Below are 25,857 nucleotides of genomic sequence, written 5' to 3'. Positions count from 1 at the left end.
AGCACACCTCGCTTTTCAGACTGATGAGCTTTGTAAAAATCGACGCGTTTCAGAAAAGCGGGGCATAGACGAGAAACAATAATGTACAGTATGTGGAAAATAATGTGTTTTTTTAACCTTAAACCGCATAAACGCATTTCATTACACCAAATACACAAAATAATGTTCTTTTTAGCAACATCATATAACCCCTTTAAGCTAGTTTAAAGCCGGGTGAAATAGCGCTGACAAACATGAGAAACACTGTGAGCAACGATAAAGTCAGAAGACTTTAAATCTACAAATCGCCATCATTTACCACTAATATTGTGGCAGAAATGTGGGATATTCATATCAAATTTTATTATATTATTAATGTAGACATGTATTAAATGTATTAAAGGAGTAATGGAATATAATTACAGTATTTTTTGTGATTAAGCTATAGCATTTGTGAATTTATACTAAATGCATTTAGACTACTGCTATTCATACACATACCTAGAAACCATATGGTTAAATTTTTACCATGGTATTGAGGTGCTATGTGTGGTTTTAACTGTGATCTCATGATCTAAATGCATGCTACTATGGAAGAACAATGGTTAAATTGAGTAAAACAAATATAATTAAATTTCACCATATACAAAAGAGACTGTTTTTGATAATGAACATAAATTTACATCTGCATCTCAAGCTGCTGTCAAATGTGCATTTCTAAAATAAATAATGTAATAGGGTCAAAGACGTTAAGATGTCCGCATCAAAAGAAATTTACAAAAGTGATTTTATGTCCATAGAAAGCACATTAAATATAAGTGTCTACTTTTAAAGGTTTCAAATAAGTTTTTGGAGAATAAAATGTCAAAATTTGGTTGAAATAATGTTACATTGTCATTCAGTGTAACACAATATTTATGTAAAAATTCAAACAACATGCTTATTCTGACCTGTACATATTAAAATATATAAAAGAATAAGGGAGCATATTAAATTTTATTGTGTTTTAACGGAGTAAAAAATTCTTACTGACAAACAGTGTTGGGCAAGTTACTCTGAAAATGTAATCAAATTACTGATTACTCCTTTTAAAAGTAATCACGTTACTGTTCTGATTACTTTATTTCAAAAGTAATTAGTAATTAGTTACATTACTAGTTATGTTACTTTTTTCTCCATGAAATTCATGAAATCCCAGCATACACGCTTCCCCGATAAATATTTGCTATTAAAGCATTAACATTCACAGAACACTGCTGTTTTTAACTAAAGCCAGCGGCTGCTGCTCCGTTACTAAAAAAGTAATCAAATTACAGTAACGTGTTACTAAGTAATGCGTTACTGCCCAACACTGCTGACAAATGGGCAAAACCGAGGATAGTGGCAAATTGTAAAAATGTAAAATTACAAGTAATTAGTATTTGGGGTGAAAGTAATTATTCTTTTAATGTCATACATTTATTTTTGTTGTAAATATGCCTACCTATAAGATTGTTACACTGAATGACATTTTAGTGGGTCTCTTCTGTAAATCAGGGAAAAATTTACGGTATTTATTTTTTGCTCAGAAAAACTAAAACAAAATTGCTATTAAATTAAACAGAAACATTTTTAATTTTGGGGGGGAAAAACAACAACAATTTAAAGCAGTATTACACTTATTGTTTTTATGCTTAAACCCGTTTTCGTCTTTGACGAATATTATTAATATTGCAGGCTGCACTGCAAACTGTGCTGAAGATACCCATCAAAGTCAGGCAACACAAACCTGTTTCATGATTTGAAACAATATCACTCATTAGAACATGCAGATTCTAAGAAATTAATTTTTTTATTAAGGTATTTGTTTTGTTAAGGAAAAACGACTGGAAAGATTTCAAAAGCTTAAAGTGTTTGTCATGTTCGTTTAAAACCACAGTTAATGGTCTGCTTTCTACAACTTTCACTTAGGAGCAAAAATCTGCCTTTAAACTTGAAGGAAATAAATATTTGACATTTATCGTGACAATTATCGAAATCGACTGATACGAAAAATTTTATCATGCTCATTTTTTTGGCCATATCGCCCAGCCCTACTTTTAAAAAATTACTTCTTGTTACTTACAATTTGCCGTCTCTTGTCCATCCAGCTCTTGCGATGTACTCAACCCCAGGAAAGAGCGTGGTAAACGGGAGAACAAGCTCTTTGTTTTGTGCGCTAATAATCTACAAAAAGAATAAGAGAACATTATAAAGCCTTTCTACCAGGCATAGAGAAAGAAAAAGTGAGCCTGGGCACAGGCACCTACCTTGCCATGTTGGTCGGTCTGAATCTCTGCTAGTTTCAGGCTAATTTGAGGGTTCTTACTTCCTACAAGCACCGAGAAGGATTCATTAGCATTACAATTAACACAACTCCATTGACAAAATATTGCTAATATACAAAACAATACAAAGAATCAAAGAGCTGTACTCTTAAGAATACATTTATGAATTGTGTTTATGCCATAATTTCTGGCTTCAGTTACACTTAATGATTCTGGTAATAACCAAGTACTACTGAGGAAGTTGAGGGGAGATGGACATTATGACTTGCAGCCCATTAAATCAGCAGCCTCTTTGATCGATTCTGTTAATCTGTTAATCTGGGAGTCATTTGTTCACAAAACAGACTACACTGGTTCCACTGTATGTCGTTTTGTTCAACCGGCGAGGCCAGTGCAATATAAAGACGGGCTGTCTAGAACTACTGTCTTTCACACAAGCCAGTCTCATCACATCCAGTTCAGACGGCAAGCTTACAACTGTGCTAAAACAGCACAGAAACACTATCTGCATTTCAGTGTGGTGATTCATTTGCATATATACACATGTTTGTGTTGTTTTAACAGTGTGTGTTTGTGATTACCGGTGCGAGGATATCTGTACACATCTGCCTTCCGCTCCTCCAAAGCTGGTGAGGACACATGAATAATCTCTACTTCTGACTCGTCAACCTCCTCATACAGCAGCTGGAGCGTTCTGCCTCCATCTGCGTCTGCAAGCAAACAAGAACAGGATGATAAGGGTACGCAGCAGGTGGCGGAGGCATTTTGAGTGTAAAAGGGCAAATGTACAAAAAAATCCCAGTGGGGGGCCTTCAATCCAAGAAGACTTACAACTACTGCTTTAGGTGTCCCACAAACCTTCAGGAGCAGCTGGAGACCACCAGTATCCTGTGAAGCGGTCAAACTCCTCCTGGATCACAAAGGTTGCGACACCAGCAGACTTCGGGTCTTCCTTGACGTTATTCAATCCTGGACAAGGGTAGCAGAAATATCAGATTTCAGAACAGTCCATTCAATGTAACCTGATGTGCTTTCTATATGGATCAATGCTCAGAGAAGCATTCTTAATCATAAAAAAAAAAAAAACTACTTCCATGAGACTAGTTACACACCAAATTTCACTACTTTTTATTCTGAAAAATCCTAAATAGTGATAATGCAGCTTTCCTTGGCAAAAGTACAGCCCCTCTCCAAACCATTTAAAAAGACTTTGACTGTAAGTTACAGCCATTAATCATAAAGGGATGATTAATGTTCATACAACACAAAGCTTCCAGGAATACTTCCAGTTATTTTCAGCTTATTGCACACTGTCGATTTTCAGACTATCATTTTGATTCATCCCTCAGTTCCAAAGACACAGGGCCTGAGTTTCGTTTTGGAAAATGGGGGGGAATTCGACCTTTAAGTGGCTCTTATGAGGGGATTTTTTTTTTATTTGAGGGGATTTTATTTATTTTTATTATTTAAAAAAAAAAAAATTTAAATTACAATAACCCAACCTAAATGTTCCCTCACCCAGTGTATCGGCTTGAAACGCAGTGGAAACGCCAGTATGACGAGGATCGTTTTCATTTTAAAACATAAACGCACCAGTGTAAATGTAGCCTAACATCTAAGGGGGCTGGGACGCATTCGCACTAGTAGGTGTGTTCGACTTGACGCGGACTGACTGTGCAGACCGATCGGTGTATTACAGTACCACGAGAGCTAAGAGAGCAGACTCCTCCGTGCGCTGTCGAATCGCTCTCGTGGATGTCAAACACTGATCGATCTGCGCCGCACCTCTTCTAGTCGAACACACCGGCTAGTGCTGCAGGCTTATTGGCTCACTGACGCTGATGAGATTAACCCCTTAGGTATCGAAATTTGGTACTGAACGACGAGACGTTTTTCGATACTCGATGGTCTCGAGGTAATTCGGTCGGTGCCTAAAAAGTATCAAACTCGATACCCAGCCCTATCCGAGACATGGGTGACTTTTTCCTTCAGTGGAAAGAAGATTTTTAGTTGAAACCTTGGTGATTCATAAAATGCAAGTCGACGGCTACCGTCACTTTGAGAATCAAAAAAACACATACAGGCAACACAAAATGAATATGAAGCGAAACGATTGGTCTGTGCAAGAAACTGAACATTATTTACAACATCCACAGCCTCTAGCAAACGGTCCTGAGCGTGTTCACGCAAATCTGAAATGAACGCATCCTGTCGCATAATGACATATGCACAGGAGCAAACGTGAACTGACGCAGTGTTTGTTTACAACAGAGAGGATACCTGTGTTGTACTGTTCATCGGAATGCCTCAAGCGATATAAAAAGTAACATTAGGTTCACATGCGCAATCTCAACAGGAAGCATAAGAAAAAATGTGCTTCGGACTTGAGTGATTATGATCAGGACCGTTTCCCTGGGGCTCTAGATTACAAGTAATAATGTTGTAAATAATGTTCAGTTTCTTTCGCTTTAAGTAATAAATGGAAAGCAAGTTAAATTGAAATATTTTTCTTTTCTTGCTCATCCGAAAAAGGATCCGATCAGTGGAAAAATACCGTGATATAAATTTTTGGTCATACCGCCCAGCACTACCTCAATATATCGTCAGGAGTCATAGGTATTCATTTTGTGTTGACTGTATGTGCTTTTTTGACTCTCGAAGTGCCGGTAGCCATTGACTTGCATTTTATGAATCACCAAGGACCACAGTTTCAGCTAAAAATCTTCTTTACTGTCCTACTGAAGAAAAAACATCACCTACATCTTGAATGGCCTGAGGGTGAGTAAATACAGCAAATTTTCATTTTTGGGTGAACTATCCCTTTAAGGTAAAAATAACCCAGAATACACCCTTAATAGTCAACACTATAACTGCTTCTGTATACTAACAGATCAACAAACCTTTATGACAGAAAGTAAGTCGTCGCTCCTCTCCAGTTTCGATATTCGTCACCCACAGGTCGTTGTTATTTATGAAGGCAATGAAACTGGGATCACCAGGCGAGATCTTGGGGTCCATGCGAATCCCTGAGCACTGAGTCTTAATTTCCACTGGCTTCATTGGGGCACCCTGCTAAACATCACATGACTTTCAGGCATGGGGACACAAAGCTTTGCACACACGCTATGAAGAAATTTCCCAGAAATGTTAAACTGAGCACAGCAGAAAAAAACAGCTAGACTCACAATGAAGCCGTTATGGCCGCCATCACGGCAATAGAAAAGGCTGTTGCTTGCTTGGAAGAGGAAAAGGCCGCTTTGTGTGTGATAGTCGTAGGACGTGATGCCAAAGACCCCCAGACGCTTCCTCTCACGGAGAAGCTCCTCCTCACGGGAATATACACCATGATGCGGAGTCGCCTATAAGATGAACACAAATTAACATAATAATGTTATTAATATGTTATAAATCTCGCATATATGTGGTTTAGCTGCTGTTAGCATAACAACAAACATGAAGGAAAGATACCTGGAAGTGATCTAACATCTGTTTCCATGATAACACCAGGAGGGCTTCTTTCCGTATTTTCTTTGGGATTTCAGAGTACAATAATGAGTTTTCTCTGCTCCCATATGGCATTCCTATTTAAGTATGACAAGATGAAACATTAGGAAAATTACAGAAACCTGTTGCATTTTAATTTAATTTAATTTGGTATTTAATTTAATTTCCAGTAACGGACGGTAGAGAGTTCAGCAATTAATTAATGGTATGCGATTTATGACAGAATATAGTCCCACAACTGATCGTTCATTTTTGTGTCTCGCCTTTTGTAACAACTATTCAAAACGGAAAAATTTCAAGTGACACGGGAAAAAGACACGGAAAACTTCAGTGAACATCAGAAAAGCAGCGTGCACATTTCTGGTTAAAAATGAAAGGCCGTCAACTGACAAACAGGAAGCATCACCATTCAAGTCAACAGGAAGAGCCAAAGCTAGTCCACAGTTTACTAAACGGTGGCAACCTCTTTAAGTTATTCTTGACTGTGTTGGATTGACTGTTTTGATGTTTTGATATATATATATATATATATAAATACCTTGGTGTGACACTCTAAAAATGTATATATTAATTAAAAATTCATTTCTAAACACTTGCCATGTATTTTTTAAAAATATTTTTCATTTTCTTTATGATGAAGACTCTTTTGTGTCATAGAACATTACCATTTAAAAAGCACACAGGCTTAAAAGCACGACTATTTTAAAAATGAAATGAGGAACTGGTGCATTTGTTGATTCAAGAAGCTGCATGCTCATGAAAACGGTTGACTGTGTTGACACAGAAGGGAAAAGGGTACCAAGGTAGTAGAGCCGGTGCGAGTGAGGGCCGGACTCGTCATGCTTCTGAACGAACTGGAAGTCATGGGGCGCCTTGTTAATGATCATTCCCGAGTACTTCCGGCTGCCGTGAATGATGTCACGCAAGCCATCCCATGAGTGCTTCTCCACGAAAAACTGAGAAGGGACGTCGTCCATTTCCACAACCTCCGTGCTGTCTGAGATGTCATCTACTGCGGTCATTCTGACAGCTGCAAAACTGAACACAGGAGCGATTCATCAGCCTAACATTTGAGAGCCGTCTGATCTATAACAAATGGGATAAAGTCAGGAAAACATTCCTATACCTTTTCCAACTACCTTCAGTTTCGTCTTCAAGCTTCACCCTTTTTCCTCTATGCATTAACCAGCACAGAACCCTCAACAAGATTTGGCAACCTGTAGGAAAGGGAAGAAAATTGTCAAAACATGCATTTATGCCATGATTTACTTGTCTGTTACAATAATGTAATGTCTTTCAATTATCTTCGTTGGGGGCTTTTCTCAGGAAAAATCTGATAAGCTATTTTTTGGGGTTAATCGCATGTCATAATTTAAAACTCACAGCCTTAATATAAGCAATATTGATTTTCAAAAAATAAATAAAATAAAATACAATAATGGGCCTAATATGCAAATTGGGTAGATTACTTACAAATTGTAGTTTGTTACTGATTTCAAATTACATGACAAAAATTGTAATTATTAACATAATCTATTACATTTTACATTTTAAGTAATAAAATTAGACTATTTTTTAAAATTAATTTTAGTTTACTTTTGACTCATTTATCACATTGATTTGAATAGGACAATCTTGTACTATATTAATATAAACATACAAAGTGCATTAAACATTACATTACATCAGGGTTTCCCAGAGTTTGTAGGTATACTAATTAATTAATAAAAAATATATATATAAAATAAATAATGTTCTTTTTAGCAGCATCATATGACCCTTTTAATAATTTTAAAATAAAACAATCAAAACAAAATACTTCAACATAAACATAAAAAGATCAGATTATTAGCTGACATCACAGAACTGTACATATGCAAATCTGTTGCTGAATTATTGCCTTAATTATTAACATTAATTTACAAGCTTAGGGAGTACTTCAAATAAATATATTAATTCAAAGAGATTCTGCTGACAAAAAAAGTTTGGGAATCCCTGCATTACATGTAAATATTACATTTCGCATAATGTAATTGCATCTGTTTAAAAGACAGACAAAAAAAAATAAAATAATAATAATTTAAAACAAGAAACCCATGAAAGCAGTAGGCATTTTTTCATTAAGGCACAATTTACTGCCACAGTATGAATGACATGTAATCATGTAATAATTTTTTATTGTAAAGAAACTAATCTGATTGACCTATATCTAATCTATATCAGCATATCTAATTACAAGCTCCCGAGTTTTGGAATCTGATTACAAAATGCAGCTTACATAGAAACAGTTACTACTTTTACAATAAACTGCAGAAATGAGTGTGATTCGGTCAGAATTAGGGTTGGGTACCAAAACCCGGTACCAATATGGCACCAGTATGTAATGTATGTAACCGGTATGTACTAGATGTGCACTCTCTATTCTATTTCTATTCTAATGGCCAATCCATCATTTTTGGGGGGAATTTTTATTTATTTATTTTTTAATAAGTATCGGTTCAGGCACCGGAACCGTTTTAAAAGTATCGGTTTGGCACCGGTATCGAAAAAAACCCAAACGATACCCAACCCTAGTTAGAATGTACTTTCCAGTAGGAGAGCCTCTGAGGTTTCAGAACTAACATGAAGCATTGGCATGAGGAATGCTCTTAGGCTACGTCCACACGAAGCCAGAGCTTTCCCTACCCAATCTTTTTTTTCCCCCTCGTCTGAAGAAATATCTGCATCCACACGAAACCACGAAACCGACACAAAACGCTGTAGTATACATGCCAGACCAGCATGTGGCGCTGTAATTCTGCCAGAGATACACTAAAACGGAGAAGACTTGGACTATGCACATAAACCTTGCGCGCGGTATACAAAGGAACATGGAACAATACATTTATTAATCTGTGTTAATGTTAGTTAATACAAAAATACAATCGTTCAGTGTTTGTTAATGTTTTCGTTGCTGTTACGTTGCATAATTAAGGGCGTGGCCACTTGAGTGACAGGTGGATTGCCGCTGCTGTCACCGGCGTCGAGCTAAGTGGGCATGGTTTCAGCAACCAGCTCCCACTGTTTTGCCCATTTTCGATTAACCGGGAGTGACGCGCAGTGACTCGCTGCCAAGATGGCGACAGCCGGCTCCGCCTACTTTGAGCTTCAAAAACGTTCTTCGGAAACCTACGGGTGACGTCACTGACACTACGTCCATGTTTTTATACAGTCTATGGGCGAGACGTGGGCTGATGACTTCATCGTTTCAGAAAATATATGGATTCGCTGTCCACACGAAAACGCAAGGGTGGCGTTTTCAGATTTATGCAATCTGGGACCCGGTTTCAAAAAATATCGGTTTCACTCTCCCAAAACGCCAGATCCGTCTGGACGAAACGCCTATACGATACAAAATGTATGCGAATACAGCTAAACGTGTCTCCGTGTGGACGGGGCCTTAATCTCAGCTCTGTGTGAGAGTGTGTGGTGTTGGCATGAATGATGTCACTGAAGAGGAAGTAGGACAGATGCTATTAGTCCTAAAAGGTGATGATAGTGATAGTATTATTCCACCTGCTGTCTAAATGTGGATCTCCTTTCCTTAACAACCATTTCATGTGGTAATCTGTACAAAGAGGTTGTGAAGGATGTATCAGTAAAAACTATACTGGACCCACAACCTGCTAGTATCGTTGCTCATTTCACATGCTAATAGACTAGATAAAAGATGTATACAAATCAGAAGAGTCTAAAAGGTACAGAAGCTAAAACAGACTGTTTAGCTGTAAGAGTAAGAGAGAGGGTGGAAATTGACTAGAAAAACTACATTGGAAAAACCTGCTTGTAGAAGACAAAACACACAACGTTTCCAACTGTAACTCTCTCTTCTTATTTAGAAATAAAGTGTTGCTCAGTGAAAACATAATGCACTGAGCTTTTATTGTTGAATTGCCATCTCATCTCAATACTAAAGACACATGAGGATCAGATTTGTACAGCTAGCAGCTCTTAATCTGTATTACAGAATACAGACAAAATTTAACAACAGCTGGTCCCAATATTATCAAATATAAACCCAGTGATCCAGCTATGAGCACTGGTCAGGCTGATGAAGAACTAAAGACATCAATATTTGTACTGTATACAGTGGCTCTGTGAAATCTAGTCATTTCAACAAGAAAGTAACTTACGTGTGAGCAATGCTTCAGACATCGATACGCTATTGGCAATGGACCTTTTCATCAATGTAATTTCACTTAAATATGACCGCACCTTTAAAAGAAACTATTTCCATTGACAGTAGAGTCTTTGTGTTTGGATGTACAAGTAGTACCAATATGAAGCATTTTCAAATGAATTAAATCATATCACTATCAATGTCATATCACATTTCAAATTGCAATATATATGCATGTATGTATGTATATGCGTGTGTGTGTGTATATAATAAAAATATATATGCAAATCCAAATATAACACTTGTAAGAAAACTAATAAAAGATAAGCTATTTTATCTGTTTACTCGCATGTCATGTGATCATTAGACTAAAATCTCAGGGGGTATTTCAACTTAAAAAAAAAAAAAATCTATGTTTGAGGGTTTCAGCTGTCAAAAATCCCCTGCTGAAATTCATTATTCAATACAGTGCTGCTGTTAGTTACTTTCACAAGGTCTGATCTGCTTTGGGCTTCATGTACCTTCCCTGCAAATTCGATTTGGACGTCATCTGTTTTCCGAACTTCTATTCGAAAGTAGACTTGTGCCGGTATTCGGTAATGCGATATATCACGGTAATGAATATGCACGATATTGTTATCGTGGGCACTTCTAAATACCGTGAATAATTATATATAACAAATTATTCAGAATTTTGAATGCATTTTAAGCACTATTGTTCTATACAGTATTTAATGTAATTACATCAGAAGTAACTGTAATTAAATTACAGAAAAAACTAAGAGTAAACCCTTATATTTCTGTATTGCTTTATTGCATTTAAATGTTCAGTTATTTTTGTTATAAGAAAAAAGTTATTAAACCTGTTATACTGTATTATGACAGCACTTTTTTTTTTAAACTAAATTTCAATATCGTGATAATACCGTGATAAAAGCATTAGCAATTAATCGCAACATGAAAATTTGATACCGGCATATCCCTATCGAAAGTAACAGCAGTTCGGAACGTTTCTTTGATCGCCTAAAATACCGCACGCCCTCGCGACGACAGTCACTCACACATTCTTGCTTTTTAAACAGCCTTCACTACCGGCTAATGCATATTTAGTGAGGAACGAGGCGTTTTAAACCGAGCTTTATGTGATTATGTTGTAGATGACTGGAGGCAGAATCAGCTGATGAACACCGGTTATTTGTGTGTGTTGTCAGTGCTAACAGTTAGCCGTGCTGCTATTGAACCTGGACGACGGGAAGTAAAGTCAATGACAACATTACACTCTTTAGTTATGTTTATATTATCGCTTATGAATCATGCGTCCTACATAACAGATCTCACGTATATCCAGCAGTGAATCATGCTAGTCATACTAATAATAACAATAACACCAGGTGACATTATCATGTTAGCACATCTTCGTTTTGCAGCTCAATCAGCTGAGCTTCATATTGTCAAACACTGAAGCGCCTTCCTCCGCTCATCGCCACATTATTACAGATGATGATCAGTATGTGCGGATGATTGTCGGAGATCATCAGCTGATCTCATGTCTGCTCGGCCTGTGCTGACGGGCCGCCGCTCACAGCAAACCGCATTGTTATGAACATTAGCATTTCAATTCATGATCGCGCACCGTCGCACGCGGGTACTTACAAGTAGACCCTCAAAGAAAACTCTCATCTGTGACCTGCTGATTTCCTAAACGTATTTGCTGGTAAAAACACAGTCCATAAGCATGAGAACAGCACAAAGCAACAGTCATGAGTGCTGAGGAGAACCAACCGAACATCATCAGCCACACCGGAAGCGCTGACGAACCCTTACTTCCGCTTTCCGTCTAGTCGTCGCATTCACTCCAAATATATAAAAAACAACTTATAAAATATAAACGCTTTATTTTTGTTTTGAACATACATATATAGTAAATAAAATTATAGAAAATTACCATATATCACTTTTATGTTAAATGTATATAATTTAAATATTTAGAATATTAATATACAATATAAACCCAAACAATAGGCCTACATAAAACGTAATAGATGTAAAAGTCCTCTTAAATACCGTTTCTCGCCAAGTTCCTCACAAAATCCTGTGTGAATAAAGTTGATATTAAGATCAAATAGATAAAGAGTAATATGTTGTTGCTGTTGCTGTTGTTTAAATTAATGTCCTTCAGCTGCTTTTTAGCTTATTGTTGTTACCAACCTTTATAGAATTTTTAAAATGATGAAATAATTAATCCAGTCTGTTTGAAAATAATAATTTAAACAAACCTTATTTTACTTTTTTAAATATCAAAATAAATCTCACATTGATATTCTAATAGGGTTATTACAGCAATTCTCAAAATATTTCAATGATATAATTGTCTTATTAAAATAATTGTAATAATTTATCTAGAAATTACTCTTACCCAAAAGGGAAAATTATGTTGTATTTCTGCTGTATAGCCCCACCATTACAGAAGCTGTTGTACAGTAATGAAAACGCTTATCAAGCATACAGCAGTTTTACAATTGGTCTCTGTGAAATTAAACCAGCATGCAAAAAAAAAAAAAAAAAAGCATGCAAATCATGCAAATAAGGACCAAAGAGCTTTCCAAGAGTCAGGGTTAACATGAAACTGATACATAAATTTGGTACAGCACAATATCTAAGTGCTGTAATGTCTTTGTTTGACACTGTTGGCCTAAAAACGCCATCTCTCTGCTCTCTCTGCTTGATCAAGGAGTCTTGTGGGAGAAGCCACAGAGAGGCCAACGTTCATGTGAAAGAGCTGCAGAATTCAATAGGTGACCCACTCGACCAACACTGCTATGAGAGGCTGGCACAAAGATGCCATTACTCAAAAAGAACCACGTGAATTTGCCAAGAAAACAGTGATTTAGTTCAGTGTGGGAAAAGATTTTGTGGTCGGATGAGACCAAGATAGGACATTTTACTTCAAATTCAAAGCGTTATGTGTGCCGTAAATCTTATTCTTGCAGCTCAGAGGCCAATAAAGCTGTGCAGTACTGCAGTGCTAACATCGTGCTATGGAGCTGCATGCTGTTCCTCTTTAGGAACTGGACTTTCTTTTTAGAAATGAAGAATGGATGATGCAAAATGTAGTGAAATACTGCAAGAAAGCCTATTTAATTCGGCTACAGAATTGAAGCTTGCAAAGAAGTTGATCCCAAACATTGAATAAACACTGGAGTGGCTCAAAAACAAAACAGGTGAATATCAAGGTGAATAGCAATGGCCAGGTCAAAATCTGATCTCATAGAGAATCTGTGGCATGTTTTGAAGTGTCCTCTCACTAACCCTCCAAAAACATGGAGCAAATCTGTTAAGGACAAATAGAGGCAGAATACTTAGTCCAAAAGACTGGTAAAAAATGATTAAAGGTGCCAATTATTAATACACAAAAATGAATACTGTAAACAAGTATTAAATATGCAAACAGCATATTTTAGCTTTTTATTTCGGTTGAGAAAATTCTCTACAATAAAACAATGACACCCAAAATGAGGAATTGGGTTTTTCTCAAGGTACTGTGTATATATAGTTAGTCATGGGAGAAATTTTGCATGCATCATTTTAGTAATATCACAGTTTTACTCATGGCACACATTGTTCTGCTATTAAAACAGCAAAAGTGCTGATCTTAGTAATCTAGAAATGAGCAGGTTGAATATCTCAGTTTGGTCAGAATTTAGGGCATTCAGCAAACTTTTGGGTAATACTGTTTATTTTCTCCCAATCAGTGGTGTACGGGACCAGGCCCCCCATCCCCCATGGTTTTGAAGTATGCACAACAAATAAAATGTTTTCATGAGTTTCACCCTCCCAGTTTTGTTAGTAGCTAATAACTGTTTTGTGGACCTTAATGAACATTAAGTGATTAAATGCATATGTGTCAGTGCTTTGTTGGGGCTTTGCTTTTTAGGCTTTGTTTTTCTCAGAGGATTCCGGTGTAGTCGGCTCTCCACCTCTGAAGCGCTGACTGAGTTCAGCAGACATCACAGAGCAGCAGGATTTCTGTAAGAAACAAGGTCATTTTCATTTTCAAAATCCGTGTGTGTACCATGTGTGTGTGTGTGTGTGTGTGTGTGTGTGTATGTGTAACTGACTCAGGTCAGTTTAGTACATTTATATATATATATATATATATATATAGTTAGCAACAGGTTGATGGTAAGACCTGCTGGGCATTGCTGCCTGATGCACCTCTGCCAGTGCCAAATAACCAGCCGCAGCAAAGCACTCTTTAGTATTTTTTTCTTTAGTATAATTTATAGTTATTTAATGAATTTATCAAATGGATTTATGAAACTTATCTTCCTTCATTGTCTTAAATGTTTGAATCTTTGGCAGATAGACTATGCTATGCTTTTATTACAAAAAAGAAAAAAGAAAAAAAGAAAAGTACACAAATGTTTTTTTTAAATGTTTTTATTTCGTCATCAGCTGGGAGCCACCCTTCACCGATGTTTCACCCCTTTAGTCCCAGAACATCTCAGGGTGGTGGGGCAGCAGACAGGGACGTCTCCCTGTCGCTCCCTGCGGCTGGATTTAGATCTCAGGTTCCTATGCCTTGAGGCTTCTCCGCACCCCAACTCTTATCATTCCTCCTCAGCCAAAGCCAAAAGCTTCCTTTCTCTGCCTCTTCGGCAAGGTCTTTTACAGCCTTCCTCACCTCGCCAGAGCTGAAACCGATGTCTCTCAGGAAGCGGCTGGTTGACTGGGCCACAAAGCCACAGCAGCCTATCTCCACTGGGTCGTTGCTCTCCATCCCTTTCCCTGGCATTCTGCTACCAAGTCTGCATACCATGACTTTTTTCGCTCGTATGCCTCGTGAACTGCATCCTCCCATGGCACTGTCAGCTCCGCTAGCATCACCTGTTTGCTCATTTCGGACCATGCCACAAGGTCCGGTCTCAGTTTGGTTTGCACAATAGAAGCGGGGAATTGCAGCCGTCTGTCCAGGTCTACTCGTAATGACCAGTCACTTCCACTAGCCAGGATTGAAGTCCTGTGCTTAGAAAGGCATTTCTGCACTACCTGACCTGCTGTTACAAATTGGACAGGCTGACTCTTAAGGCTCTGATGCCTCCCGGCTGCCATCATCCTTTATCTTTCTGTGTATTCTGCCAGCTTCCGTAGCACCTGGTCATGACGCCACCTGTAGCGACCCTGAGCCAAAGCAATTTTACACCCGCACAAAATATGGTGGAGGGTTCCCTGAGCTGCATTGCACAAGCTGCAGATTTCTGCCCCAAACCACCATGCCAGGTTAACTGGGCTGGGAAGTGTGTCATAAGTTGATCTAATAATGAAACTTAACCTGGCTTGGGGAATTCTCCAAAGTTCGCTACAGCTGACTGACCTTGGCAAGATGTCAGCCCACTTTGGTCCACTGGCCTTGTTGGCCTTGACCAAGAGCTTTCACAAGAAGTCTTTCATCTTCCAATCTCATCACTTCTGTGATCACTAGATTTTTTTCGCTCCTTTGATGATGCCTTTGACCAGAATTTACATGGCTCACCCCAGCCAAGACCCTGTCTTCCCTCCTGGGTTTTTCCAACCACCTCTTGGTGCTTCAGGTTGGCAATGGCGTTGTCGACACCTTCCTCTGCCTTTCACTTCCTACCAGTCTGAACATTGGCACCAGCGTTTCGGACAAAATATTCACTTGATTGTCTAAGCTCGAGTACAAGCCTGGTCTTCTCTAGCCTGTACCCAAGTGAGATGCTCTTTATTGGAAGCTGAAGAGCATTTCTTCCGAACAGTGCTGAATCTGAAAAGCATCGCGGCAGACCAAGCCACTTACGGATATACAGTAGCTATTGGAAATAGCATCCAGTTTTGCCACTGTTGTTGCTATTATTTCACACATCTTCAGCGGCCACATCACACGTTGGTAAAGAGTAAACTGATAGCACCAAAGTTTGTATTTGCCAGGAAGGTAGCTCTGGTCAATTCTCTTAAGGCCATCTTTCAGCTGAGTTATTACTGTAGTTGCCATATGTTTGTCTGTGAGCTCAGCTGAGTACTCTCTGCCCAAACTTCTTATTGGTTGCTCGGAGAGCACTGGGATTCTCTCCCCTGCCACTTGGAAAGAAATTGTATTCACTCGTCTGCCCTTGCAGATTGAGAGACTACGAGACTTGGCCGTCTTGATTCTCATTCCAGTCCAGCTCAGCAGCTCCTCCAGCCTCTTGATGAGCCGCGCTGTGCAAGCCGCTGTCTGGAGCAGGATTGTGATGTCGTCCATGAAGCATCGAAGGGGAGGCAACCGAAGTCCTGCACTATTTCGTGCTCCCCTCGCCATGGACCTTGCTCCGGTCAAAATTACCTCAAAGGCTGCCATGAATAGAATGGGGGATATTGAACACCCCATAGTTATTCCCCTGCCAAGTTTCTGCCAGCTGGTTGTGTAGTCACATAATGAATGGCAGATCTTCAAATTTGCAAAATAGCTTTGAATGATGTTTATAACACCTGTAGGCACATAGAAGAAGTCCAGGGCAAAATCAATCAACTGATGTGGGACAGAGCCGTAGGCGTTCTCCAAATCCAGCCAGACAACATGAAGATCCTTCTTGTCCTTTTTTGTGGACTGGATCTGGTCCCAGATTAATGTTGCATGCTCTGAACACCCTGAGAAACCTGGGACACCTGCCTTCTGACAACTTGTATCAATGTAATTGTTACAGAGGAGGAACTTGGTCAGCTTGGCAATCACTGAGAAGAAAAGCTTTCCTTCCACGTTTAAGAGTGAAATGCTCCTAAACTGACTGATAACGGATGAATCCCTTTCCTTTGGGATTAAGATGGCCACTGCTCTACACCACTCGGCCGGAACCCACTGTTGCTTCCAGATTACCCTCATAAGCTTCCATAGATGTTTCAGGACTTAAGGACACCTTTTGTAAAGCTTATAAGGGATGCCATTTGGCCCAGGGGCAGAGCTCGATCTTGCCTTTCTAACTATCTCAACTACCTCGCTCAGTCTGGGTGGTGCTACCTCAAAAGGTGTGGTTGGAAAAGCTGGTTGTGGGACATGACCGGGAGACCCAAGGGGATGCTGACTGCTTGTGCTGGTAAATTGTTTTCTTATATACTCCTCAAGGTCTTCTTTTTCCATTGCCAATGAACCACTCTTCTTCTCTTCGAGCAAGTCTCTTGCAACCTTGAAAGGATCTTTTAGGAATCTTAAATGTTGGCTCTCTTTCATCCTCCTCCGCTTTCTAATGCGCTCTGCCCTTCTAAGTGAAGCCAACTGACTCTTAATTTGATTCCACAGAACTTTAAGACCTTCCTTCTCATATTCTGCTGCCTTTCTGCAAGCTTTTCACAGAGCTCTTCGCTCTTCACTCTTTCACAAGCTGCAGAATTTCCCTTTCCCTTCTGCTCATAGCTTTGGGCTTGGGCGTCTTACTCCTTGCTTCGTCAAATCTCTGGATGTATTTGTTGTAGATAGTCTTGCAAAATAGACTAATGTTGCTCTCTTCATTCCCTTTGAGATTATTTATGAGCATTCTTTCCAAGTCATCATCCAGCTTACTCCATGCTGCTTCGTTCTTGGTCTTTGGCCACAGAATTGGCTTCTTCCTTCCTGGTTCTCCTTCTTTCCTTCCATCTTCTCTTACGGGTGTCCTTTCTGAGGTTTTGGAACTCACCAGGCAAATTGTGTTTTGAGGTTCTGATGTACTATAACCGTCGGCCACATTGGGCTCATTAGCACTGTGGTGCTCAACCTGGCTCTGTGCCCTTTTTGTCTCATCTGCGAGTGCAGTGCAAGGTTGCCTCGGGCTATCCTGGGAACACTTCATTTTCCCTTGATGGATCCTCAAACCTCTACGAGATGTAACCTTAGTCCAGCCACAACTGCATAACCTAGAAATCTTCGTATCCATTTCCATTCCGTTCAATATGTGTGTTCTGTCCTTGTTGACCCTTCTTCCAGCCCACCTCTCGGAGGGCCACTGGGCTGTTGACTCTTAACTGAACTCGTAGTTAGCTTGGGTTGGCCTAAAGCCAGGCCTGTGGGAAGGGTAACTAGACCGCCCACCCTACTTGCGGTCTTCCCCGCTGTTAGTCAGTCTTTCCTGACAGTCCTCCAGTCTTCCCTGGAATCCAGCTGCACTGCTCTCAGCAGTCACTGGTTTCCCAGAAAATATAATTAGCAACAGGTTGATGGTAAGACCTGCTTGGCATTGCTGCCTGACGCACCTCCGCCAGTGCCAAATTACCAGCCGCAGGGTCATCAGCTGGGAGCCACCCTTCACCGATGTTTCACCCCTTTAGTCCCAGAACATCTCAGGGTGGTGGGGCAGCAGACAGGGACGTCTCCCTGTCGCTCCCTGCGGCTGGATTTAGAATATATACATTGAAAATGGTTATTTGGTTGGTATTTTTTTTTTTATTTTCTATTATTTATTCCTGTGATATTCCTGTGAGAAATCATTCTAATATGCTGGTGCTCAAGAAACTTTGAAAATGGTTGTGCTGCTTAATAAACTGTGGATACCACAATAAAGTGTGTGTGTGTGTGTGTGTGTGTGTGTTTGAGTGTTTTAAGGATGCTTTGATAAACAGAAAGTTAAATAGAACAGCATTTATTTTAAGTAGAATTGTTTTGTAACATTTTAAATGTGTTTAGTCAATTAAAATGATCCTAGCTGATCAATTTAATGCGTCCTTACTGAATAAAAGTATTATTATTTTTTTTTAATCTTATTGACCCAAAAATGTTTGAATGGTATGTATAATTTTCCACAAAATATTAAAGATCAAAAACAATATTTATATTAATAGCAATAATAAATGTTTCTTGAGCAGCAAATCAGCATATTAGAATGATTTCTGAAGAATCATGTGACACTGAAGACTGGAGTAATGATGCTGGACATTCAGCTTTGATTAATAAAATACATTTTGATCAATAAATTATAATAAATTACATTACATTACATGCAAAATTACAATTACAATATATTCAAATAGAAAACAGTTATTTTAAATTATATTAATATTTCAAACTCTTCCAAAATTTTGACTTTATATATATATATATATATATAGATATAGATAGATAGATAGATAGATAGATAGATTATGGATAGATGGATAGATAGATAGATAGATAGATCGATCGATCGATATATAGATAGATAGATAGATAGATAGATGGAAAATGGACCCTACATCAATATATTGGATTCACCTGCTGAGTGTTAGCGATTTTGCGTGATTTGGCGGCCAGTTCCATTAGAGCCAAGAAAAGCCCCAGTCCCAGACCGAGTGCCAGTAATAAGAAGATTCCCTTCAGACTGGTGGGCTTCAGTGGAGCACTCTTGCCATTTTTTGCCATACAACTGCTGGCCCACCACTTACTGTGGAAATAATCCAGCTCACCAGACTCGCTCAGATGCAGAATGGCAACACTTAGGTTTTTCACCAAAGGAGAGCCTGAGGACATGAACAAAGACATACATAGCTGGTGAGACTATGATGGTACCATCCTTTCAGGAAGTACTGTGGTGGTACTATGCTATATCATAGTACTGACTCATTACAATATTCATGTACCATGTTTACATGAATGGTACACTATGTTTACATGGTACATGCATGGTAGTCAGTGTTACTAAAATTAGACATAAAACCATAAATCATCATGGTACTTTGTCTAAAAATTAGTATTTTGAGACTTACCTAAAGGAGCAGCGATGCTGTATCCCCTCATGCCGATGATTTCTGGGGCGCGCGTGAGGTTACAGTATCTCGCCACTGCCAGGTCAAGGGACACAGATTCGCCGATGAAAGCATAGTTGCCTTTCTGAGCCTTGCGGATCCCTTCTTCTGCATTGAGTGAATAGCTCTGGGCATTCTTGATGTGCTCATAGATTCTGTGGTAGGTGGGGTTGTTTGAGTTCTGGTCAAAGGCAGATAAGAGTAAATTATAGTTGACAGATGCTGTCATGTGGGTGCATAACCAACTGACATTAAATGATTAAAGATTCAGATCTAGATCAGTTTGCACAAAATGTAGACTTGAAGTTGCATTACTTATATAGTTGTTAATAGATAGAAAATGACTTTTTTGTCTATACAAAAAAAGTCCATCAATTAAAAAAAGTCTACATTATTAACTTTTTTCAAGCTTCAACAAGTGCATAAAGACTGTTCACTTTTTGACAAACCCTTCAAATAAACTCTTGAAGAAACTTTTTTTTTTGTCTTTCGATATTATGCCAATTTTAATAATAATATTTTAATTAAAGGCACAATATGTAATTTTCACCGCAAGAGGGCGCGTATTCAAAATAAACAAATAGACAAAGGCGTAGTTTGATGACACCGTGACTGAGTGTGGAATCATGGGAGTTGTGGTCTTCATCTCCACAGCCGATGCAATCCGACGGGACTCGGGCAGAAATCATGTTCATGGATGAGCTAATGATTTATTAACATGACACGGTCCGTGTCACTAGTTAAAATTGCTTATTTCTCTGGATTTAAACATTCTTCGAAACATTTGGGATAATGTAAGTACACAAGCCAGCAAAATATATAACACTGTTCTAGTGGTTTTTGGATATTTTATTAAAAAAAGCTTACATATTGTGCCTTTAAATTAATCTTTTGATTGTATTAATAAAATTCTGTGTCTTACCTTGAAGAAAGCAAAAGAGGAAGAATCTTTAATGGTGCCATACTCAATCAAGTTTTGATTAGCGAGGTCTTCAAAGCTCTTGATAGACTGTTGCTGGTTGTCTGAATGCAGCCATAAACTGAGGTTGGCAAAGTAACATGCAAGCAGCACTAATGAAAACAGCCACCAGATAGAGGTAATGACCCGTCCCGAAAGAGCTTTGGGGTGAGGACCTGCACCTATGGCAAAATTTATAATGAACTTTTAATTTTTAATAAACTACAAGTCACTGCAGATTTGTTTGTATTAAGGTAATTTAGCAAACCAGGTTCGTTGGAAAAACATGGCAACATTTCAGCAAAATAATATTACATTGTTTTTTTTGCATGTTTTGTGACACTTTCAAAGTGAAATGTCCATGGAGTGGCGCTAAAAGCAAGTTCAATTTTATCTCAGACATATAAACATGACAACGTTTTTGACCTTGGTTGTTGTACATATCATGGGTGAATGGGATTTCACCAAGTACAGCATCTTCCTGGATCAACATTCCAATCAACCAATCAGAGTTGAGGGATAAGTTTACAGGAAATGTCAGTTTTAGGCTTACAACCAGGGTTAGATGTTTCTACACCCTTGTTATTCAGCTCATTTCCCTCTGATTTTAGGGATAAATTATAATGAATAATAAATTATGGGTAGGGTTAGGTAGGTCTATGGTTTTGGACAATAATGGTGTTCCAGGATCAACAAAAGATTGTCTTTTTTTGATTGCAAAATCACGGCAGTTCAGAAATTAAAAAAGTCAGGTGAGTGGTGCTAAAAATGAATGCTCTATCGTGCTTGAACAGAGACATCCCGGACAGCACGCTTCATCTAACGGGCTTCCAGCTGTTCAGAGCGGATCGCGTCACCAAGTTGTCGGGGAAAACGAGAGATGGTGGATTGTGTTTTTATATCAGTGAAGGCTGGCGTCAGAGGCGGACAGTAACTAAGTACATTTACTTGAGTATTTAAAAAAGTAAATTTACTTTTGGTACTTAAGTACTTTTAAAAGCAAGTACTTCTGTACTTTTACTTAAGTAAAAATCTGTCTTTACAACTTTTACTTGTAATGGAGTAATATTTGACCAGTAGTATCTGTACTTTCACTTAAGTAATGGAGTTGTATACTTTGTCCGCCTCTGGCTGGCGTATAGACGTGTCAGTTTTAAAGAAGATGTGCTGCCCAAATTTGGAAGCCCTCTTTATTAACCGTAAGCCTTTTTATTAGAGTTTTCCTCGTTTATTCTTGTGAGTGCGGCGCATGACCAGCTGGCTGATCAGATCACACACACAGAGCAGCATTATCCGGACTCTTTCATTATCATCTTCTGTGATTTTAATAAAGCTAATCTCACCCGTGAACTGCCTGCATACAGACAGCACATCACATGCCCCACCAGGGACAACAATATACTGGACCATTGCTACACAGTTTTAAAGGATGCATACCACTCTGTGCCCCGAGCAGCTCTGAGACTCTCTGATCACTGTTTGGTTCATCTTCTACCAGCCTACAAGCAGAAACTTAAATCTGCTAAGCCTGTAGTGAGATCTGTAAAGAGATGGACTAATGAAGCAGTGCGGGATTTACAAGCCTGCTTCGACTGCACTGATTGGAGTGTTTTTGAGGCTGCAGCCACTGATCTGGATGAGCTCACTGACACGTGACATCCTACATCAGTTTCTGTGAGGACATGTGTGTTCCTTGGTGAAACCTTGGTTCAGTGCAAAACTCAAACAGCTTCGCCAGGCCAAAAAGGATGCCTACAGGAGTGGAGACAAAGCCTTGTACAAACAGGCCAAATACACACTGAATAGGTAGATAAAAATAGCTAAGAGAAGCTTATCTGAAAAGCTGAAAAACAGTTTGCAGGCAGCAACTCTACATTAGTGTGGAATGGCCTGAAAGCATTACTGGCTACAAGACCCCATCCCCCAGCACTGTGGAGAATCAACTTTTAGCTGATGGTTTGAATGAGTTTTACTGCAGGTTTGAAAAGCCTGGTCTCACACAGGTAGATATGAGTAGCTAAGAGAAGCTTCTCTGAAAAGCTGAAAAAACAGTTTGCAGGCAGCAACCCTACATTAGTGTGGAATGGCCTGAAAGCATCACTAGCTACAAGACCCCATCCCCCAGCACTGTGGAGAATCAACTTTTAGCTGATGGTTTGAATGACTTTTACTGCAGGTTTAAAAAGCCTGGTCTCACACCCCACACCTGCTCCGACCATCTCACAACAGAGCCATCAACACCCTCCCCCCTCCACCTCCCCTACTGCTTCTCAGCCTGCACTTAAGATCTGTGAAGACAATGTACGCAAAGTCTTCAGGAAACAGAAGATAAGGAAAGCCAAAGGCCCAGACGGTGTCTCTCCAGCCTGCCTCAAAGCCTGTGCTGTCCAGCTACCATCCATCTTCACACTGATCTTCAACAGATCACTGGAGCTGTGTGAAGTCCCCTCCTGCTTCAAATGCTCTACTATCATCCCTGTACCAAAGAAAAAAAATCACTGGACTAAATGACTACGGACCTGTTGCTTTAACGTCTGGGGTCATGAAGTCATTGGAGAGACTGGTGTTGGCCTACTTGAAGGACATTACTGGACCCTTGCTGGACCCCCTGCAGTTTGCTTACCGAGCAAACAGGTCTGTGGATGATGCAGTCAACATAGGACTGCACTACATCCTCCAACATCTGGACAAACCAGGGACATATGGAAGGATGCTCTTTGTGGACTTCAGCTCCGCTTTTAACACCATCATCCCAGATATCCTCCTGATTAAACTGACACAGCTGTCTGTGCCCACCTCCATCTGTCAGTGGATCAGCAGCTTCCTGACAGACAGTGAGGCTGGGAAAACTCACATCCAACACCTGCACCATCAGCACTGGAGCTCCTCAGGGGTGCGTGCTCTCCCCACTGCTCTTCTCCCTCCACACAAATGACTGCACCTCTAAAAACCCCTCTGTCAAGCTCCTGAAGTTTGCAGATGACACCACAGTCATCGGTCTCATCCAGGATGGTGAGGAGTCTGCTTATAAACAAGAGGTTGAGCAGCTGGCTCTCTGGTGCAGTCACAATAACCTGGAGCTCAACACACTCAAAACAGTGGAGATAATTGTGGACTTTAGGAGAAACTCCCCTGCAGTCCCCCCTCTAACCATCATGAACAGCACTGTGGCAGTCATTCAGTCATTCAGGTTCCTGGGCACCATCATCTCTCAGGACCTGAAGTGGGACACTCACATATGGCGCTTTTCCACTGCATGGTACGGCACGGTATGGCTCGGTACGGTTCACTTTTGGGAGGTTTTCCACTGGGTACAGTACCTGGTACCTGGTACCTGGTACTTCTTTTAGTACCACCTCGGTTGAGGTTCCAAGTGAACCGTACCGTTAGCAAAACGTGACATGTAAACTCTGCTGATCACTGATTGGCCGGAGAGAATCGTCACTAACTACGTCACTGAACTGAACTGAACTGACACAAACACAACAGAACCGCTAGATTTAAATCAGCACAGCCAGCGAAGGATCGACCGCAACTGTTTTGAACGAGCGCGCCTTTTTTAACAGCCAAAAAGTGGATGTTTCTTTGTCTGTTGAGGAAGTACAGACGTTCCTCTCATTGATAGCAGAGGAGCGGATCCAGCGAGAGCTTGATGGGGCGACGCGGAATGAAAAAGTTTTTCAGGAGTCGTGGCAGTCGAGGTGGCGCAACTATAACGACATGTGAATAATCCCACCCACCCTAAAGCGATACTAAACTGCAGTGGGAACGCAAACCGAGCCGTGCCGTGCCGTGCCGTACTGAGCCGTGCCGAGCCGAGTCGTACCACGCAGTGGAAAAGCGCCAATTGACTCCATTGTGAAAAGAGGCCCAGCAGAGGCTGTACTTCCTTCATCAACTGAAAAAGTTCATCCTTCCACAGGCGCAGATGAGTTTTACTCAGCTGTTATTGAGTCGGTTCTGTGCACGTCTATAAGAATAATTGGTGTGCACCTGCCCAAACTTCAGGACTTGTACAACTCCAGAGTGAAGAAATGGGCAGGTAATATCATCACAGACCCCTCTCAAATGTGAGATCTGATGAAGCAACCATAACATTTAGCTTGTTTATTTATTGTGACTCATGTTTCACGGGACTTGTATTCGATTGCTCCGCATCACAAGTATGCTTTATTAGGTGAACATCCGCTAAGTTGTTTTGATGTTCCTTTCATTCTAAAGCCTGTGTGGGTGTAAATACTCACAAACATGATTATTATACGCTACCTTGAAGAGTCAGGGCTCCTACGGTATACCAAAAACTGTGTGAGAGCGTGAAGGAATTATTTTCTGTGTCTGGTTGCTCCCATTCACACGGGCTAATCCTGAAAAAAAAAAAAAAAGTAATTTGGTTTGGCAACTTTTTTGAATATCATTTTAATTCTTTAAAATACCTTGGAATAGCATGTAAATACCATCCTACATTTTAAAGTGCCTTGATTTTACGATCCCACCCTTACCGCGACACTAAGAAGATGCAGACGGAGGTCAGCAGGTAGGCGACCAGTACACCCACCCACACCTCAGTGGAGAACAGGTTCAGAAGGTTGAGGAACTGCGAGTCATCAGAAGCTAAGTCTTTCCTCAGGATGAAACTAAGACCCGTCTGCATGAAGGGTTTGGTCATGTCCACAGCTGTCTCACGTTTAGCTGTAACAGTTAGCGGTGCCACAGCGATGTCTGCTTCCTGTAGAAATGAGCAACACACACAAAGAGGATTTCTTTGGATAGTTTTGCATCATACATGCAGGCAAGATTTAATAGAAACAGATGCTTGAATGTGAATGGCATACCATTGCATTTTCATATAAGACAAACACAGAAGTAAATGAATAAAATTGAAATAATAAAGAAACTAACATATTTAAGTAGCCTATAAACAGTGTTGGGGAAAGTTACTTTTAAAAGTAATGCATTACAATATTGCATTACTCCATAAAAAAGTAACTAATTACGTTACTTAGTTACTTTTTATGGAAAGTAATGCGTTACGTTACTTTTGCGTTACTTTTTATATCTGGACAGGGCTTTCTTGTTTGTTTTTAAAATAAAAAAGTTATATTTTTGGCAAATATAAAAGCCTCTTCACACCAAAAGTGAAATGAATAAGCCGCAGGCTGAAGGAAATGTAAATTTTCGTCCGTACAGTAGAATGCAGAAGAAGA

General features: G+C 39.6%; 2 protein-coding genes across 2 annotated transcripts in view; both read right to left on the bottom strand.

Annotated features, from left to right (window-relative positions):
- Nucleotides 1–11,766, bottom strand: part of LOC107755272 (dipeptidyl peptidase 9-like) — a 20,110-nt gene extending 8,344 nt beyond the window's left edge. Inside the window, exons 1-10 of the mRNA XM_016572018.1 lie at nt 11,602–11,766; nt 6,916–7,006; nt 6,589–6,827; nt 5,754–5,866; nt 5,471–5,644; nt 5,186–5,354; nt 3,144–3,254; nt 2,867–2,995; nt 2,268–2,329; nt 2,084–2,184 (exon numbers count right to left, since the gene is read on the bottom strand). Coding sequence (XP_016427504.1) covers nt 2,084–2,184; nt 2,268–2,329; nt 2,867–2,995; nt 3,144–3,254; nt 5,186–5,354; nt 5,471–5,644; nt 5,754–5,866; nt 6,589–6,827; nt 6,916–6,971 — 1,154 coding nt within the window. The 5' untranslated portion in view covers nt 6,972–7,006; nt 11,602–11,766. The remainder of the gene's footprint in view (nt 1–2,083; nt 2,185–2,267; nt 2,330–2,866; nt 2,996–3,143; nt 3,255–5,185; nt 5,355–5,470; nt 5,645–5,753; nt 5,867–6,588; nt 6,828–6,915; nt 7,007–11,601) is intronic.
- Nucleotides 11,767–13,400: 1,634 nt separating this feature from the next.
- LOC107755276 (glutamate receptor U1-like) overlaps nt 13,401–25,857 on the bottom strand; it is a 24,649-nt gene continuing 12,192 nt past the window's right edge. The window contains exons 5-10 of the mRNA XM_016572023.1: nt 25,153–25,379; nt 24,920–25,017; nt 20,618–20,835; nt 19,657–19,876; nt 19,166–19,410; nt 13,401–13,974 (exon numbers count right to left, since the gene is read on the bottom strand). Of these exons, the coding sequence (XP_016427509.1) occupies nt 13,879–13,974; nt 19,166–19,410; nt 19,657–19,876; nt 20,618–20,835; nt 24,920–25,017; nt 25,153–25,379 (1,104 nt within the window). The 3' untranslated portion in view covers nt 13,401–13,878. The remainder of the gene's footprint in view (nt 13,975–19,165; nt 19,411–19,656; nt 19,877–20,617; nt 20,836–24,919; nt 25,018–25,152; nt 25,380–25,857) is intronic.

The sequence above is a fragment of the Sinocyclocheilus rhinocerous genome, unplaced genomic scaffold, assembly GCF_001515625.1.
Source record: "Sinocyclocheilus rhinocerous isolate Xijiao unplaced genomic scaffold, SAMN03320098_v1.1 scaffold6193, whole genome shotgun sequence".
NCBI lineage: Eukaryota > Metazoa > Chordata > Actinopteri > Cypriniformes > Cyprinidae > Sinocyclocheilus > Sinocyclocheilus rhinocerous.
Note: the sequence above shows the minus strand (reverse complement) of the source record. Positions and strands in the feature narration are given on the sequence as shown.